General features: G+C 36.8%; 1 protein-coding gene across 4 annotated transcripts in view; it reads right to left on the bottom strand.

The window, feature by feature from the left end:
- MTMR2 (myotubularin related protein 2) overlaps positions 1 to 15,645 on the bottom strand; it is an 85,991-nt gene extending 70,346 nt beyond the window's left edge. Inside the window, exons 1-2 of one of the 4 annotated variants that reach the window (XM_072968939.1) lie at positions 15,394 to 15,645; positions 6,467 to 6,537 (exon numbers count right to left, since the gene is read on the bottom strand). Coding sequence is in view for 1 of the 4 variants with exons in the window: in XM_072968937.1 (XP_072825038.1) it covers positions 15,394 to 15,473 (80 nt within the window). In the remaining 3 variants the exon portion in view is untranslated. Of the gene's footprint in view, positions 1 to 6,466; positions 6,538 to 15,267; positions 15,368 to 15,393 lie in introns of those variants that run through there. The other 3 variants (XM_072968940.1, XM_072968937.1, XM_072968941.1) reach the window with 3 other exon arrangements.
- Positions 15,646 to 15,904: the final 259 nt, after the last annotated feature.

The raw sequence follows: 15,904 nt of genomic DNA, 5'->3' as shown, positions 1-15,904 counted from the left end.
AGCCATAAATAAATAGAAAACTCTCAGGCCCTGGATAACCTGCAAGTAATTAATAAGGTTCAGAATAATGGAGAGGTAAGTGTACTTTGGAACAAAAACAATCATATAATACCTCAAAGGTAGGCAAAACAATTTCTGCTCTCAAGAGCGATAATATCTTTACTCAGATTAGTGTGCTATGTCAGAAAAGAATATAAATAAAACACACATTTTAGAAATCATTAAAGTTGTTACGGACAAAGTATTTTCTCAAAACTTGATCAAAATATAACCAGCACTGTGGAATACTGTTGTTAATAACACTAACTATTCTTTATACTTATTCATACGTAGACTCCTTTTCTCAAAATACCTTTTAGAATAAAACTGCAATTATATTCTAACGTTCTAAATTCTGACTCAGTATCAACCCTTAGGACGAGCAGTTAAAGATTACATGAATATGCAAACAATTTAGGTTCACAAATGCACTTATCCAAATTTGCAGAGCCACGGCCCTTGTAAACAAGAAGTCACTCTCATGAGAATTCCCCTCCCTAACCACTCCTCATTCCACCCTAAACTGTATTATTCTCTTTATCCCTAATTAAAAAGAATCAAGTCAATATTATTTAAATGTTAACTTCTGGCTCCACAAAATAACCAGATGAACATACACACACACCACGAAAGACCAGAATTTAGGTCCATAGCGAGAAAGAGGCATAACACAGGACAGCACTAGTCATACTGTTTTTTAATAGTCCTGCCACTATCTCAGCCAGAGTGACAGAGTTTTCTTTCCACCACAAGGTCAAAACAGAAATTCCATCATCTGACTCTTAGTCATTCCCGCACATTTGCTGGTCTGCTGTTATTATAAGAGAATGTCTTTTTCCTTTGCTACACTATTCCTAAGAGCAAAGTTCCACCCTTTTGGTCTCAAAAGTTCTACTATTTCAAACGGTAGCATTTAGACAAACAGTTATACAAACTAATGATTGGTAGGGGGATAGAAATTAGTCTCTATATGCTTTTCAAAATAGTATCGTTAAATATGATAAAGCACTTTTCTATTTATTTTTGTTTGTTTCAGTTAGATTTTTTGTTGTTGTTGTTGTTATACTTATTCCTGAGAATGAATAAGGCTAAAAACTTGCTAACTAAGAAAAGTATGTCTAAACAAATGAATTTTGGTACCTAGCACCGAAGGACTTCGTTCCTCAATACCACTGAACTTACAAGCATCCTTGACAATGCTGCAAAGGCGGGGAAACCTGCTCCAGTTAGCAGGGGTCACTTATCACTTCCAAACATCCCCATGCCTCAAAGCACCCCTCGGCTTCTTTGCAAGGATGGAGACTAACAACCTCTACCTCCACTAAAGGCCTCTTAGCCAACTGTCCCCTCCACCTGGGGAGCAGGAACTTCCTTAATCACCGTTTTCATACTCTCCTCTCTCTTTCAGACAAATCACCAATATATCATCTACTGGGGATAGTGCTGATTTATTTTCTTCAAGAAACTCATAGTCTAAGGTAGATGCCAGATATCTAAGTATCTCATAATGGAACAGCGTGGGAATAAAGGGATATAAAGGATGAAACGGCATCACAGAACAGAACACAAAGCACAGAACACAGATGCAGAAGTGCTCAGTAGCTGGAAACAGGAGCTGCAGGGTCACAAAGATTTGGTTTTACCACTTAGCAAATAATAATTCACGCCAGCTACTTAAAGTTCTTCCTTTATAATACACAATATTGATACAAGACCATAATAAGGACCAAAAAACATGATCTGTACAAAGTAATTAGTACTAAATACTTAACTGGTAGAAAGTGTTCAACGAATAACACTGTGGAAATACAAGAGTATCTTTTTCAGAAGGGAAAATAGTATGAAATAAAAAATAAAGGTCTCCTCCTAAAAAGGAACCCACTAATTAAATTAAAATGAATCAGTCTTTGGCCGTAAAAACACTTTTTACTCAGATGTGTACTATAAAATGTCCTCATCTGATTCAGATAATCAAATGTATAAACTTCAAAAATTAAAAAAAGTTTTAGTTAATGGATGAATCACTTTATACAAAGCACAAATATCAAGGGGAAAAATTTTAACATATAAATATATACATATAATATACACACACACTCCCCTAAACACATGTGCATATATGCATCCTGTGTAACTTCTGAAAGATTCATGCAGAAGACTGGCCCAAAGCTTCAATCGCAAAACCAATTCCATCACCAATATTTTTCAACGTAACTGTTAGCAAAGTACTGACCTTCTTTGGCTCTGCCAATTTGCTGGGCTGTTAATGGAATTACCATCACTTTATTGTCAGTCACACTAATACTTGGTGGTATTTCACAATAATGAACAAAAAAATAAAATTTCAGCACGGAAGGATGCCATGAATATATTTATACTCCTCTTAGTTCTCCTCACTAGTATTTCAAATACAGGCATTTCAGGCAAAAGTGAAAAAGTATTTCTGAAAATTAGAGATGCAGGTAAACACACCAGCATTCTATACTCTTAATTCAAAACTGCCTGGAAACAAGTCACCTATCTTTTCATAGATCCGAGTAAACAAGTGTCTGCAGAGGACTTGAGAGAGCTCGCCCTTCTTCTACTTCCCATCATTGTTGACCATAGTTATTACAATAGGATTTAAATCACTTGCCTTATTTAAATCGCTTCACTCTTACTGCCAATTTAATGTTTCTTCAGTATTCCATGGCAAGAAAAGGTTCTTTCCAAAAAGTATTCTCCTGTAAGTAACGAGCTGAGCACATACATAGAATGTTTGCCCAAGAACATTAAAGAATGTACTCTATATTCTGACTGTTGAGCAAGCTTTCCTAGGAATGCAAATTTTGCTGTCAGTACTTACACAATGGACTATAGTGTCATAAGCACTGTTCGTGCTCTATTAGCCATTCTGTTGAAAACTTTATTTAAAAAATAATAAAAGGACTGCAGAGTGTGTAATGCACTTGGCACACAAAAGGCTTATTGTCAGAATACTTGCAGGGCCTCCAAAACAGAAAACCAACTCCCCCAAATTACTGGAGCTTATAGTAATTATTTTTTAAATGCTATACCAGAAATCTGAATTTTTTTTAACTTAACCAATCTATAGTATAAAAGAGAGGCCATAAATGATTTTATCATCATGGTATCTGACCGACAGAGATGAGAGACCACATTTTGTATTCTTCAGAGGAACAAAGGGGGTTTGAGCTCTGGGACAGCTGGCGCATACTGGCACTTAGTCTGCAAAATCCCAAGGTTCTGAGGTACACGTGACCACGGATACAGTTTAATTTGAATTATTTTATTTTCAGGTCTGTTGTCTACATTTCCCTAACTAGAAGTTAGGGCGTATTTAATGCTGCAGCAGAAAGTGTGAAAAACGAGGTTGTATAGAAAATGGTCTACATACGTCTTCTTTTTTCTGCAGAGTATGTTTCTTCAAAGACCTTATCTGGAAATAGAAATAGGTAAAAGCCAAGGTAGGCTAGCCAGAATGAGTGTGTCCCTGGGGGCGGGGTGAGAACTGGAGAACAGGAGGGACCCTGAGTCCCAGCATCAACCCCAACACCCTCAGCAACTCCTTAAAGGAGTTTCTCGGACTTTCTTCAGAAATCCTGATCCCAACTCAGATGAGGGCTGAAGTTAAAACTCAGTGGAGTCATAAGCAGCCTAGAGAGAAGTTATTTATGTATCAATTAGCTGAGGAAAATGTCATATGAAACTGAAAGCTGGTAAGATTACTGGAGTTCAAAGAACACTTTGAATTTTAGAATTTAGACACAAACGCTTCCATCCATACTGAAGTACAAGGGCAGAAACACTAGAAGAGGAGAGCTGACCATTCAGCAAATGCTCGCTCAGCAGACACTTTTACCTGGACAAATACAGAAAACACCTGGGGAACACATGTATTGGTAAATGAACTTGCACGTAATTTTCTCACTCCACCATGCAAATCCAAACTCGTTATTAAAACCATAAAATTCATTATTAAAACCACATATCCATTCTTCAGGCTATCTGGATACTTTTGTTTTTCCAAGACAGAGAAAAACTAATTATTACTATAATTGGTTACTACCCCATCAGCTTAATTAGATTACATCATTCATTCATTCATTCATTCATTTATTAACCATTTTTTCCACAGAGAAAACTGCTGAAGAAGTCTTCCAAATATAGAGGTACCATCCTGAGTATTTTGTGTAATTGCATAAAGTGAAATCTGGATTGGATTAGCACAGTGAAAGAGAAATTTAGGCAACCTACAAAGTATTTATTCTAGTATCATGTGCTTCAAGGAGACACAGTAAAATCTGAGCACAAGAAATAAGAAAACAGATCATGTGATAAGCATTTATGTATTTTTCTTTCTGATTTTCAATTAAACAATACTAAATGTCTTCAATGAAATCAAAGGGAAACTAAGTGGACATACTATCATCAGAGCAGTCATCATAATAATATATTTGTGTGACACTTGACAGTTTTCATAGCACTTCACACATATGATAGAAATACAATAACTATTACCCTATACACAAGGGTATTTTAATATTCATAAAACTTCCACTCTTAGGCAAGTCCTTTCAGTGCCCAGACATAAAAAATGAAGGTGTTATACTGCATAATAGATCTTTTTTAAAAAATTTCTTTTTAGAGCTATCATATTTACAATTTTAAGTCTGTGGTTACAAAAAGAGCAAAAAAAATTTAATGGGAAGAAAATTTTAAATTACAAAAATACAATTAACTTATTAGAAACAAATTAGAGATTTTTAAAAGTCACATGTCCAAAAATTTCCAGAGTATTGGGTAACACCAATTTATAGTTAAACTTAATTAATTTGAGAATTACAGAATATTTCAAAGAAAACCAGATAACTACATTACTAGCGTAAGGTTACAATTCAGTCACTATCAGTATACTATACACAATACAATATAAGATATACATAATATAAAAATTAATTCAAACACTTACAGTGCAGAAAATAATTTAGAATATTTCAGTCCCTCAGAGATACTGTGAACATCAACCACAATAATGAGTGTCATAAATATAAATGACTTTAATTATTTAAGGTCTCTGGCTTGGTAAAGCACCAGCTTCTGTACAAAGCAAATAAAACCACTCTTAATAGTATCTTATAAAAGTCAAAAGAAAACAAAAAAACAGTTTTAACAGTAACCTATTCATACCATGTTTATCAAGAACCTACTATTTGCAATCACGATGCTAGCCACCAACATTCACAAATGGAATCAGAGCCCTCCCTTTCAGAATGATAAAACTTAAAGACCAAGTAGGGCCAGTGCCATAAGAAAAAGAAAAAAGTTTTTTTGCCTCTTCCTGGACTACCAGGGGTCTTTTCCCAGCCAATGATTTCAAAATCAGTATCAGTCATGTCTGACTAAAGATGAAAAACAAACAGTCCATGTTCTTCAGTTGTTTTCTTAGCGATTGTTTTTCAGGAACAGTGATAAACTGCTTATGATTTTACATCTATGTGTATACATGTATATATACATACACACAGAGTGAAGCTGCCTGCCCAACAAAAGCCATGACATGACCTGAGGTCTAGAACTAGGAGTCAGGAGGTCACTTCTGGCACTAAATACCTCTGTGACTTTGGAGAAAACACCAACCTTTCTCGGCCTTTTAACACTCAGGGTGCCTCTGGTTAGTTAAGTTATTAAACTTCTCTAGTTCTGTTACAATGATTCAGAATGTCTGGCCTGGAACCCAGGAAGCGAAATGTTCACCAGGCACTGCAAGTGACTGAGAAGAGCAGGTGGTCCTCAGCCACGCTTGAGAAATTAACTATGATCTCTAATGCCCCTAACTGTATAAAAAGATGACATAACTTGTTTCAGTACCACCGTTAAGAATTCTAGATCTAGTTTAATGTGCAGGACTTATGTTAAACAAATATTTACAGAGAATAAGAAAGGAAGGAAGGGAGTAGGCAAAGATAGAAGGGAAGGAAGTGAGGAAGGGAGGAGGTTAGCTAGCTTACTAGTCATATTTTTGCCCAAGAAACATACAAAACGGTAGTAAAATTAAACCTGCATAAAACATACCTCAACAGCTAAAAAGCCAAGACCTCAGTCTCCAGACACATGCAATTTTAAATACAACATCAGCCCTTGTCAAAATGCAAAGTACTAAGGAGAAAAGAGGAGAAAAACGGTACATGGAAGCCAAAAGAATTCTAATGGAAAATTACTGATGACTAAAGCTTAGTGACTACTTTCCCCAGGTAGAAGAGAACACAGAATTTTAAGGACTGGGACTTGGAATTGGGACTTAAGTTTGAAGTTACTGGTTACTCATATGCATAAATTTCACTTGGAGTAATACATAAATTGCAGAAATACTGTTGGCAATATTAACCTTTGTCCATTTTTTATTTCCATTTTCCCATTCACTTACATTATAATTTTTGAGATGTTTTATCTTCACTTCTGATGATCTTCAAATGTCAATGGCTCTTAACACATTAACTGTAAATAAACACAAAGGAACTTAGGGGAATTCAGATATTTAAGGAAACCTAAAGTATTCTAAATTATTCTGTAAAGCCTACAGGGGAGGGAAGGACAGGAGGAGGCTCTGGCAACATCTTTACTTGCTTCATAATAGATCCGCTGTTCAAAATGTAAAACTATTCTCAATAAAAACAAAACTATCCTCTTAATCATCAGGCAAAGGGAAAAAAAACCCTTATTTTCTGTCGGAATTAAAAAACATTCAAATCTAGAGAAAATTCTCTTTAAAGACAGTCTGAACTCACTAATATATTGTGTACCTTATCCTTCTCCTGCTCAATAGCGCAGCTGGTCAAGAAAACTCATTTCCTTGTCAGGACCATCCAGTCGACCTGCCCTGGGACTGTCCTCTACCTACCAAGTTTCGGCCTGGACCTGAGGCACCAGACCTTCAGGTGTGATGAGTTCCTTATAGAACAGACACCCCGAAGTTAAACAGACTTGGATTCAAATGTCAAATTGTTCTCCCTAATCTCCAGTTTCCTCATCTGTAAAATGGAGACATTAATACTGTTTATCTTATACGAGGATTACATGAGAAAATGCATATAAGGGATTTATATATGATATATGCCCAGCATATAGTAAGCACTCAATAAATGTTAAAATAATGCTATTATTTATATTATTACTGTGACTGTTGATATTAATACTATTAATTTACTATTTCAACAACTTTCTATCACTTGAAAAAACAAAGCTTTTCTCAGGTGCTCATATTTTTAGGTACTGCCTTTGGTTATAATGGAAGAATACTACCCAACACCAGTAACAGAGGACATTTGTATCATATAAAATTTTATTTCTGACCTTTGCTGGGCATCTTGGCTCAACTCAATAAAATTAAGGCTCATAATCACTAGCCTATCGTCAGCCAAAGTTAGTACAACTTTTGTTAATACATGACCTCCAAGAAAGTCCTAGTTGAACGACTGCTCACTTGCTCTTGTCAGTAAAGACAATGCTGTTAAGAAAGAAGATGGATATATTTGTAACTCGTTACTATTAAACCCTCTGAGTGCAATGAACAATGCTGTACCAATCCAGAAGAGACTCCTCTATCCTCTACTCACCCCAATATGATTATACCCCTTATGTTTGGTATTACATGCTTAAAATATTAATATTTAACTTGGGTGACACAAAAAGGCATAAAATATCAATTTCTCAGAATTTCCAAATTTTTAGGTCAAAGATACAAAAAGAAACACAAGATATTGGGAAAAAGCATTCATAAACTTAACATGGCCCTAACTGCCTGCTTTCATTTCCCTCATGAAACCTTTCGAACTGTAATGAGAGAAAACAACTAAGGAGAACCTGATGGAATATTCTGGGGGAGGTAACACCCTTGGACACATGGCTTGGAAATGAGTGTCCATCCATAGAGGAGTGAGCAGTGCAGGCCACCATCCTCACAACACAACTACTTCACCAGGCAACTCTTTGAGCTCTTCAAATGAAAGAGCATAGCTGGTTATTCTTCATTTGATTTCTATTTGCTTTTCACCTAATGATCTGGCAATTATTAAGCGTATCCCTTTTATTTTATGGTCTCAGATTAGTAGTATAAAAATCTAGCCCAAGATAATACACACACAAATAAAGTAAAAAGCCTAAAAACTCAGAGTTTAGAGTGTTCCAAGACACAGTTCTCCCTTTTGGTCTGCTACAGCACATCATCTTCCTGTGCATTTTCTATTACGGTCATTGCAGGCAAATCTAAGAATGACTCTGGCACAAGTGTTGTACACTTTAAACGAAAAGTATCTCCCTTGCTTTAAAGATGATTTTTTTGTACACATGGGAGAAGTTTCTGACTATCCCCAACACCTATTCTTTCCTATTCCTTAGAGAGAGACCTCCAATTTTCAGGTCAGAATAAGGCCTCTTCAGAAAAGACTATGTATTTTAGCATCCATTGTGGCTAGGTATGGTCATGGGACCATGATCTGACCAACTGGATGTGAACTTAAAAGACAACTTGTGACTTCAAAAAAGATGCCCTTTAAACATGCCTTTCTTCTTCCCTTCCTCCTTCCTTTTGAATAGAATGGAGCTTCAATGGTTAGAGCTCCAATAGCAATTCTGGTTCCTGAGGTAACACTGGAATGTAAGGCACGTTAAGTTAGGATCTGTGTCCTTGATACATCATATCTGCTATGTCAAATCTATACTATCTCTGGGCTTTCACGTGGGAAAAAAAAATACTTGTTTTAAGCCACAGTTTGTTTGGATTTTCTGTTATATTTTGCTAAATCTAAACCCTAACTTAAAAAAAAAAAGTAAATAAAGAAGAAGAAAGAAGAGTTTTCCAAGTAAGTGTTACTCAGGTTTTTTGAAGTGCACAGTTAAAACATTTTAAAAGTTAATTTTTATTATATTTAACACACAGCATCTGCCCATATTTAATCTAGACTAAGAAGCCTTTAAAGAGCCCAAGAGTTAATCACATCCAGTAAGAGTGATTGAAAGAAGAAAAATCATCAGCAATTAGCACCCTGGGTACTCTGTACTTGGGCAGGGGAAGAACTTTGAAGCTTGCTCTTTAGTGGCCTATAGTGATGACCACATTGGTACATATGCAGAAACACATTAAGAGGCATACGCACAATTAGTTCTATGTAATAAAGCTACAGGAAAGGGAAATGAGATTATTATTTTCATTAAGAGAACATCTTCTCTAGTCCCTTTAATTTTAATAACCTTGTACCAATCTTTTCTTTTTATATAGTTCCATTTTTAACCTGATTTCCTGTGGAAAGCAGGCTTACAAAATCACTCCCTACCCATGACTATCACCTCTCAATAGTTTTTAATCCTATCCACTGATTTACCTAAATCATAGAAAGGCCAAAAGATATCAAGTGCTTTATCCGCTCAAAATTAACTTCCTTATAAAGAGAAAATATTCTATACTAAAATCTTGAGAATTTCTACTGGTTGCAAGTCCTGAATCACATGCAACTTTAGTCCCTGGTGAATTTGAATACAATAGCATTAACTGGCAACTTTCCAAAATAAACTCACTGCTTTCTGAACATCTGCATCTGGGTTATTTCATTCCCGTGGGCATAAACGTTTACTGGTTCAGGTGGTTCTTTATAATACTTTTTTAAATGCATGTTACCACTAATGCTTCTCACCAAGGATCAATTTTTAAGAAAAGCCTAAAACATACATTCTTGATTTGTGTTCTTTCTTGTGGCTAAGAAAGAAAAGACCTCAGGAAATCTCCTAAAAACCAGATAAAATAAATCCACAGCAGATGAATTTTACCTTTCACTATTTCAGTCAATATCTTTACAAAAGTACTCACAAGTAACAGGCTTACAGTAGTTCTAACATAGACCTTAACTTAGTCCATTTCAACTAACATTGATGGAGTTACCAGGCAACAATCAGTAGAAGACCTAAGACAGTGGTTTTCAAATTTCAACATGCACCTGGATCACCTGGAGGTCTTGATAAAACACGAACTGTGGTCTCTACTCCCAGTTTTTGATTCAGCTAGACCCGAGGTACAGCCAGGAAATCTGTATTTTAACAAATTCCCAAGGGATGCTGATGCCACTGGTCTTGGAATTACTGACCTACACATCAAGACCACTGATGACAGGATAAGGAGGAAAAAATACAACCTATTATGAGGACCCAATCTCAGCTTTAGTATTAACTTATACGCTTTTTTTGTATATGTGTGTGTGTGTGTATATATATATATATTTTTTTTTTTTTACTGAAGTATGGTTAGTTTACAATGTTTATTTCTGGTGTACAGCACAATGCTTCAATCATACATATACATATATTCATTTTCATATTTTCACCATAAGCTATTATAAGATATCGAATATAGTACTTTTGATTGATAAGTAATCTCTTTAAATGTTCTTCCAGAAAATATATATACAAAATGACTGATTAGTTAACAATAATACTGGATCTTATCTAAGAACTTTAAAGTTCTTTCAGGGTCTTGTTATAATGAAATCCAAAATAAGTAATTTTTAAGCTACCAGTATGTTCAATGTCTGATGCAAGTTGCTAATAATAAGGCCAAAGTTGGAGATTCAATCTATTAGCTTCACTTTGTTCCGTAGCTATAGTCTCTACCACTAATCCTGGCCAGCCATCTCAGAAGGCATGCCAAGAGTCACAAGGAGAAAGGGTATGACTGTGTGATTGGATACAAATCCATCACCATGACTGAAAAAACCACCCAAAAGGATATTTCCTACTGACATCTCACCTCTAAGTGACATTGGGGCTGAAACTAGAAGCGAGACCTTGCAACAAAATGTACTTCAGGCTATAACTACCATTAAAATTCATGCTGTTTTCAAATGATAATTTTAAAACAGATATGCAATAAAAAATGAAATTAGTTGGAGTTAACTTTTTTATTATATTATGTGCCTCTCCCCTTTGACTTTATTTAATCTAAGTTAAATATGGGATGCTCATAAATGCTAACAAATTTATACCCTAGAAACTAACTGATAATCCAAAATAATCTGAGACAAACAAGTGGTACCCAGAGTAACTAGAGAATGAAGAAATACACATTGTATAAAATGACTGACAAAATAAGTTAGAGAAAAAGAGACCAAAGTAATCAAGAGTGGCAGATGGAAAAGTCAGTAGGCTGAGGGAACATAATACTGTGAAGACATACAGGACTGGGCACAGAAAAGATAATGCAGCCAATAAAATAGCTCGGGTGTCATGAGGTTTCACGCAGGGGTATCTTCAGCTTGAACCTGAAGTTGTGACTTTACAGGCTATATTCCACATCAGAAAACCCTTTTTAACTCTTTGAGTAGAAACAATAAATAAAACAAGTGGTGAACATTCAGTCAACATTTCTGTATTTAATGTAATAAATGTTCACTGAGCACCTATGTGGCACCAGATACATTAGCATTTGATTATGTACAGTAAAAAGTAATCCAAGAAACGCACGCAAGCAGCACATTTTCTAACAATGTACAAACTGAAAAGTGGAGAGCCAGACAAAGAAGGTAGAATAGTACCAATACAGTGTCAAATTCTGCTGTGTAAATTCTACAACTCTGAGGCTCAGGCCTACCCGAGCTACCATATCCAGCCTACAGTATTGTTTTATCTACATCCTATATAAAAATCAGAGCAAGACCAACAAGAATAAAATTACAGAATATAGCCAGATTATCAGCGTTCTGACGTGAAATTTTTTATAACTCTGTGGGGCAGGACATGTGTGATGAATGGACAATAGCAGGATATACAAGAGCTGCTGAAAAGCTCACTGAAATAGGGCAACACGAAGCAGGACTCAAAGAAAATTGGCTTTCTTTTAATTCTTAAGTTACTTTTAATTGTAGTTTTTATTTATTTATTTATTTATTTATTTATTTATTTATTTATTTTTTGGCAGGAGGAGGTAATTAGGTTTATTTATTTTTAGAGGAGGTACTGGGGATTGAACCCAGGACCTCATGCATGCTAAGCATGCACTCTACTGCTTGAGCTATACCCTCCCCCTGAAAATTACCTTTCTTAAGGCTGCAAGACGACATAACTATAGCCGATTAGCTGCTATCTGAATCTCATATTTAGAATGAAACTGCTCTTTCGTGACAAAGACAGCAGGCCTATGATAACCTAGAAGGCAAAGCTAGAACCAATAGCAATTCTGAACTGACTACAGATTTACAGGTATATACAGACTACAGATACATGGATATAAAGTTTCAACATCTGCTTAATGTGAACTACAGATCCCATAAGAGACAGTCACCCAACTTTAATGGAATGTGTCATTTTCCAAAAAAAGGGGGCAACCACATGGTTTAGTGTATTATTTTTCAGATTTATATTCTCCCTACTTCTCAGAACACCATAAAACATTTTACAAATTAATCAAATTTAAACATATTTTATTTTTATTAATAATTGATAAGTAATTATATATTATAATGTATATTATTATATATTGCAGAATATATATTATATGTTATTAATATGTAATATTTATTAATAATTAATATTAAACATATTTAAAGTGAATTTATCTAACGGAAGTACCTGAAGAAATTAAAAATGAGTATATCACTAACTTCAGTTATAAATCTCAGCGAAGTCTTTTTGCCAAACTGAAAAGGCAGTTACACAGTTTCTATTTTCAAACAAATAGGAAGCATACATAATTGTTTGCATAAACAATTTTCCCTGGAGCTAAACTGAGCAGAAATTTATTAATCTAGTGTGTAAAAGATAATCTGTAACACACTGAATAGTATTACATTCATTACTATGTTGCAAGAGACAGCAAAACAATTTCACAAGGCAATTTCCTAATTCAAAATTTGAAAATGAACAATTCCTAATCGTATAAAACAAAAGTGTAACTACAATTTAAGGGTGAAACTTCTGAAAAAGGCTGAGATAATACATTTCAGACATCAGTATTTTGCTTTATCATAGGCTAGCAAAAATAATAATGTGGGTAGCCAAGTAACATAGCTATTGTAACATAGTTGTCCACCCTCCCTGTGTATTAGAATCACCTGTGATTGATTGTTACCCTATATTAAGTTTAACATTAAGCTAAAAAGTGTCTACAATACAGCTATTCTATACTGTTGCCACCAATAGCTGTAATGATTCATGAAATAAAGGACATGAAAGAATTTAGCAGAGTGAATTCCATACAGTAGACATTCAATAAATGTTATTTTTCTTCCTTGCAGAGAAGAACGAAAGCTGGCATTTTCCTGTGAAAGTAGAGATATGTTTATATTTTTGTCCAGAGAGGATGAAGCTAACATACTCTAGTCAAAATTCAAGGAGTTCTTAATTTTCTTCATATGTAACATAATGTTTCATTAACAAGCTAGAATATATGTATAAAGTTGCTGGGCTTTTTTTTTTTTTAAGAAAATAAAAATGTGCTTAAGTGGCACAATTAGGTACATTAATTTATAATAATAGACATTTTAGTGTAATTTCAAAAACCCAAAACAAAGGTTACTACCATTAAGTGTTAAGATAAAGTATTATCTTAAGATTCAGAATGATAGAATTTTAGAGCTCTGAGGGACCTTCCAGATTTTCCAGGTCAACCCCCTTATTTTAAAAGATGAGAAAACTGCAGGCTGGAAAGGTTAAATGATTCAAGCCAAATCACTAGCTGAGCCCAGGACTTTAAATGAGCCTGAGCCTCCTGACTTTCAGGACTTTCTTTCTAATAAGGCTATACTGCCTCCTGTGGTTCCAAATCCTCTCACTTGGATGAGCTCACTAGTTGCCTCATTTGTTTTCTTTACATTCTATTCTGAACCATAGAGGCCATCTGTAACTTTCCCGTAAAATTACAATTTCCCAACCTGTTTTCCAACTGATTTCACAGCTAAGTATAAATCCCCACTTTCTAAATCTTAGAGTAATAAACAGTATTAAAAAATACTTGAAACAAATGTACAATATAATCAAACACAAAGAAAAATTCTTCTCTCTCAGATAATTCAACCTACAAATTCAAAAAAAAAAAAAAAAAGTACTGAGTGCCTGTGACAGGCAAGGTCTCTGTTAAATGCTGGTGATATGAAGATGAGTAAGGTATGATCCTGGTCCTCAAGTAGCCTCTAGTCTAATAGAGAAGACAATTAAGACCACAATTACTCTGTGCTTATTAAGGACTTTGAAAAAAGGACAGGCAGGTTGGTATGAATGCATATAAGAAGAGAATCTAATTTAGAAAGATAGAATCAGCTAATGATTCTCCAATGAGGTCTTGAATAGCAACAGGAAAAGGGGAGGGGGCAGTATCACCCATATTTAGCAGAGTCCAAAATGAATTAAAAAAGACAGAACAACTTCAATTTACTCACCGGGAAAAATGAAAATTCTGTGTGTTTTTACACAGAAGTTTAGCATCTAGTAACTCTGTAATAAATTGACTATTTTTCAATGAAAAAGAACCGATTCCACTGTGGCTGTATGACAAATACAGGTCTTCTATTATTTCTGAGTAAAACTTTACATCACTAATTTAAAACCAAAGAAAAAACCTGCATCTGAAACATGTGTAGTTAACACTCACAACAGCTCTCTGCGAAGCTGCATACTAAAGTCCTCCTCAAAATTCTAGGGAAAGAAATCCCATATGATGCAAGAGAAATAACCTGGAGAACCGGGAGCCCAGCAAGGAAGAAAAGCACCACTCATTAGTTATTCCCACTCGGGAATAATGACTTTCAGCTGGAAGATTTAGACAAGCGAAGCACGGTGATGAGCATTTTTACTTATATTTTTAAGCAAAGGTGGAGATCCGAGTGTAAGGAAAATAGTAAAAGAGGTTAAGTGAAGTGAAGGAAAAAAAGACGAAAAGGTGGGCAAGAACCCAAAAACCAAAGACTTAAGGACAGATGGAAGAAAAACTGGAGGATGGTTTTGGAACGCGTGATCAAGAGGGAAAGGAAGGGAGGAAATGGGGGGAGGGGGAGAGTGGGGGAAGGGCTGTCCAAAAAAATGAATTGAGTAAGGAGACAAGAGAAAGTAGTGAACTGGGGGTACCTCAACCGCGGATAAAACGATACGGGATTACAAAAGATAGAGGGGTCAATAAAGAAGCAGTGAGTTTTAGCCTCCACTTTCCCAGCCTCTACACCCCAGAGAGTGAGGAAGAAGTGGTTGCCAGACCTAGGGAAGGCACTCCGGCTCAGCCTTCTGGAAGCGGAGTCCGCGAGTTGGGGCGCAGACCCACGGGTCCCCGGCCGCTCTCCATCCCCCTCGGACGCTGGGCGGGGCCCCGGGCGTCCCGGTTACCTGGACAGGGAGTCCACGCTGGGCGGCCGTGCTACCGCCGGCTGGGAGCCAAGACTCTCGCAGCTCGAGCTCTTCTCCATGGCGCGGCGCGGGCAGCGGGAGGGAAAGGCTGCAGCGACCTCCGCGGCAGCCCGGCGGGAGGAGCAGAGGGCGGAGTGCGTCGGGCAGGGGCAGCGGTCAGGCCCGCGCCGGCCCGGGAGAGAGACCGGAAGCGGCCATGTTCCCCCAGCCTGCACCGCGCGCGGGGGCTGCCGGGCAGCCGGAGGACCCCGCGCCGCCCCGCGCCCGCCCGCCCGCCCGCCGCGCCGCCCCGCGCCGGCCCGCTGCGTCCCTCTCCCAGGACGGCGGCGGCCGCGCGCGGCGGGTGAGGGTCCCGGCCGGCGGGAGGGACCAGGCCCTGCGGAAGGAATGGACGTTTTAAAAATAAGAGAGAAGTAAAGGAATACTAGGGCCCAGGGTCTCACGAGAAGAGGCAAGGATCTGGAGGACGGGATGACTGTGACAGAATGTG

This window comes from Vicugna pacos, chromosome 10 (genome assembly GCF_048564905.1).
Source record: "Vicugna pacos chromosome 10, VicPac4, whole genome shotgun sequence".
Lineage (NCBI taxonomy): Eukaryota > Metazoa > Chordata > Mammalia > Artiodactyla > Camelidae > Vicugna > Vicugna pacos.
Note: the sequence above shows the minus strand (reverse complement) of the source record. Positions and strands in the feature narration are given on the sequence as shown.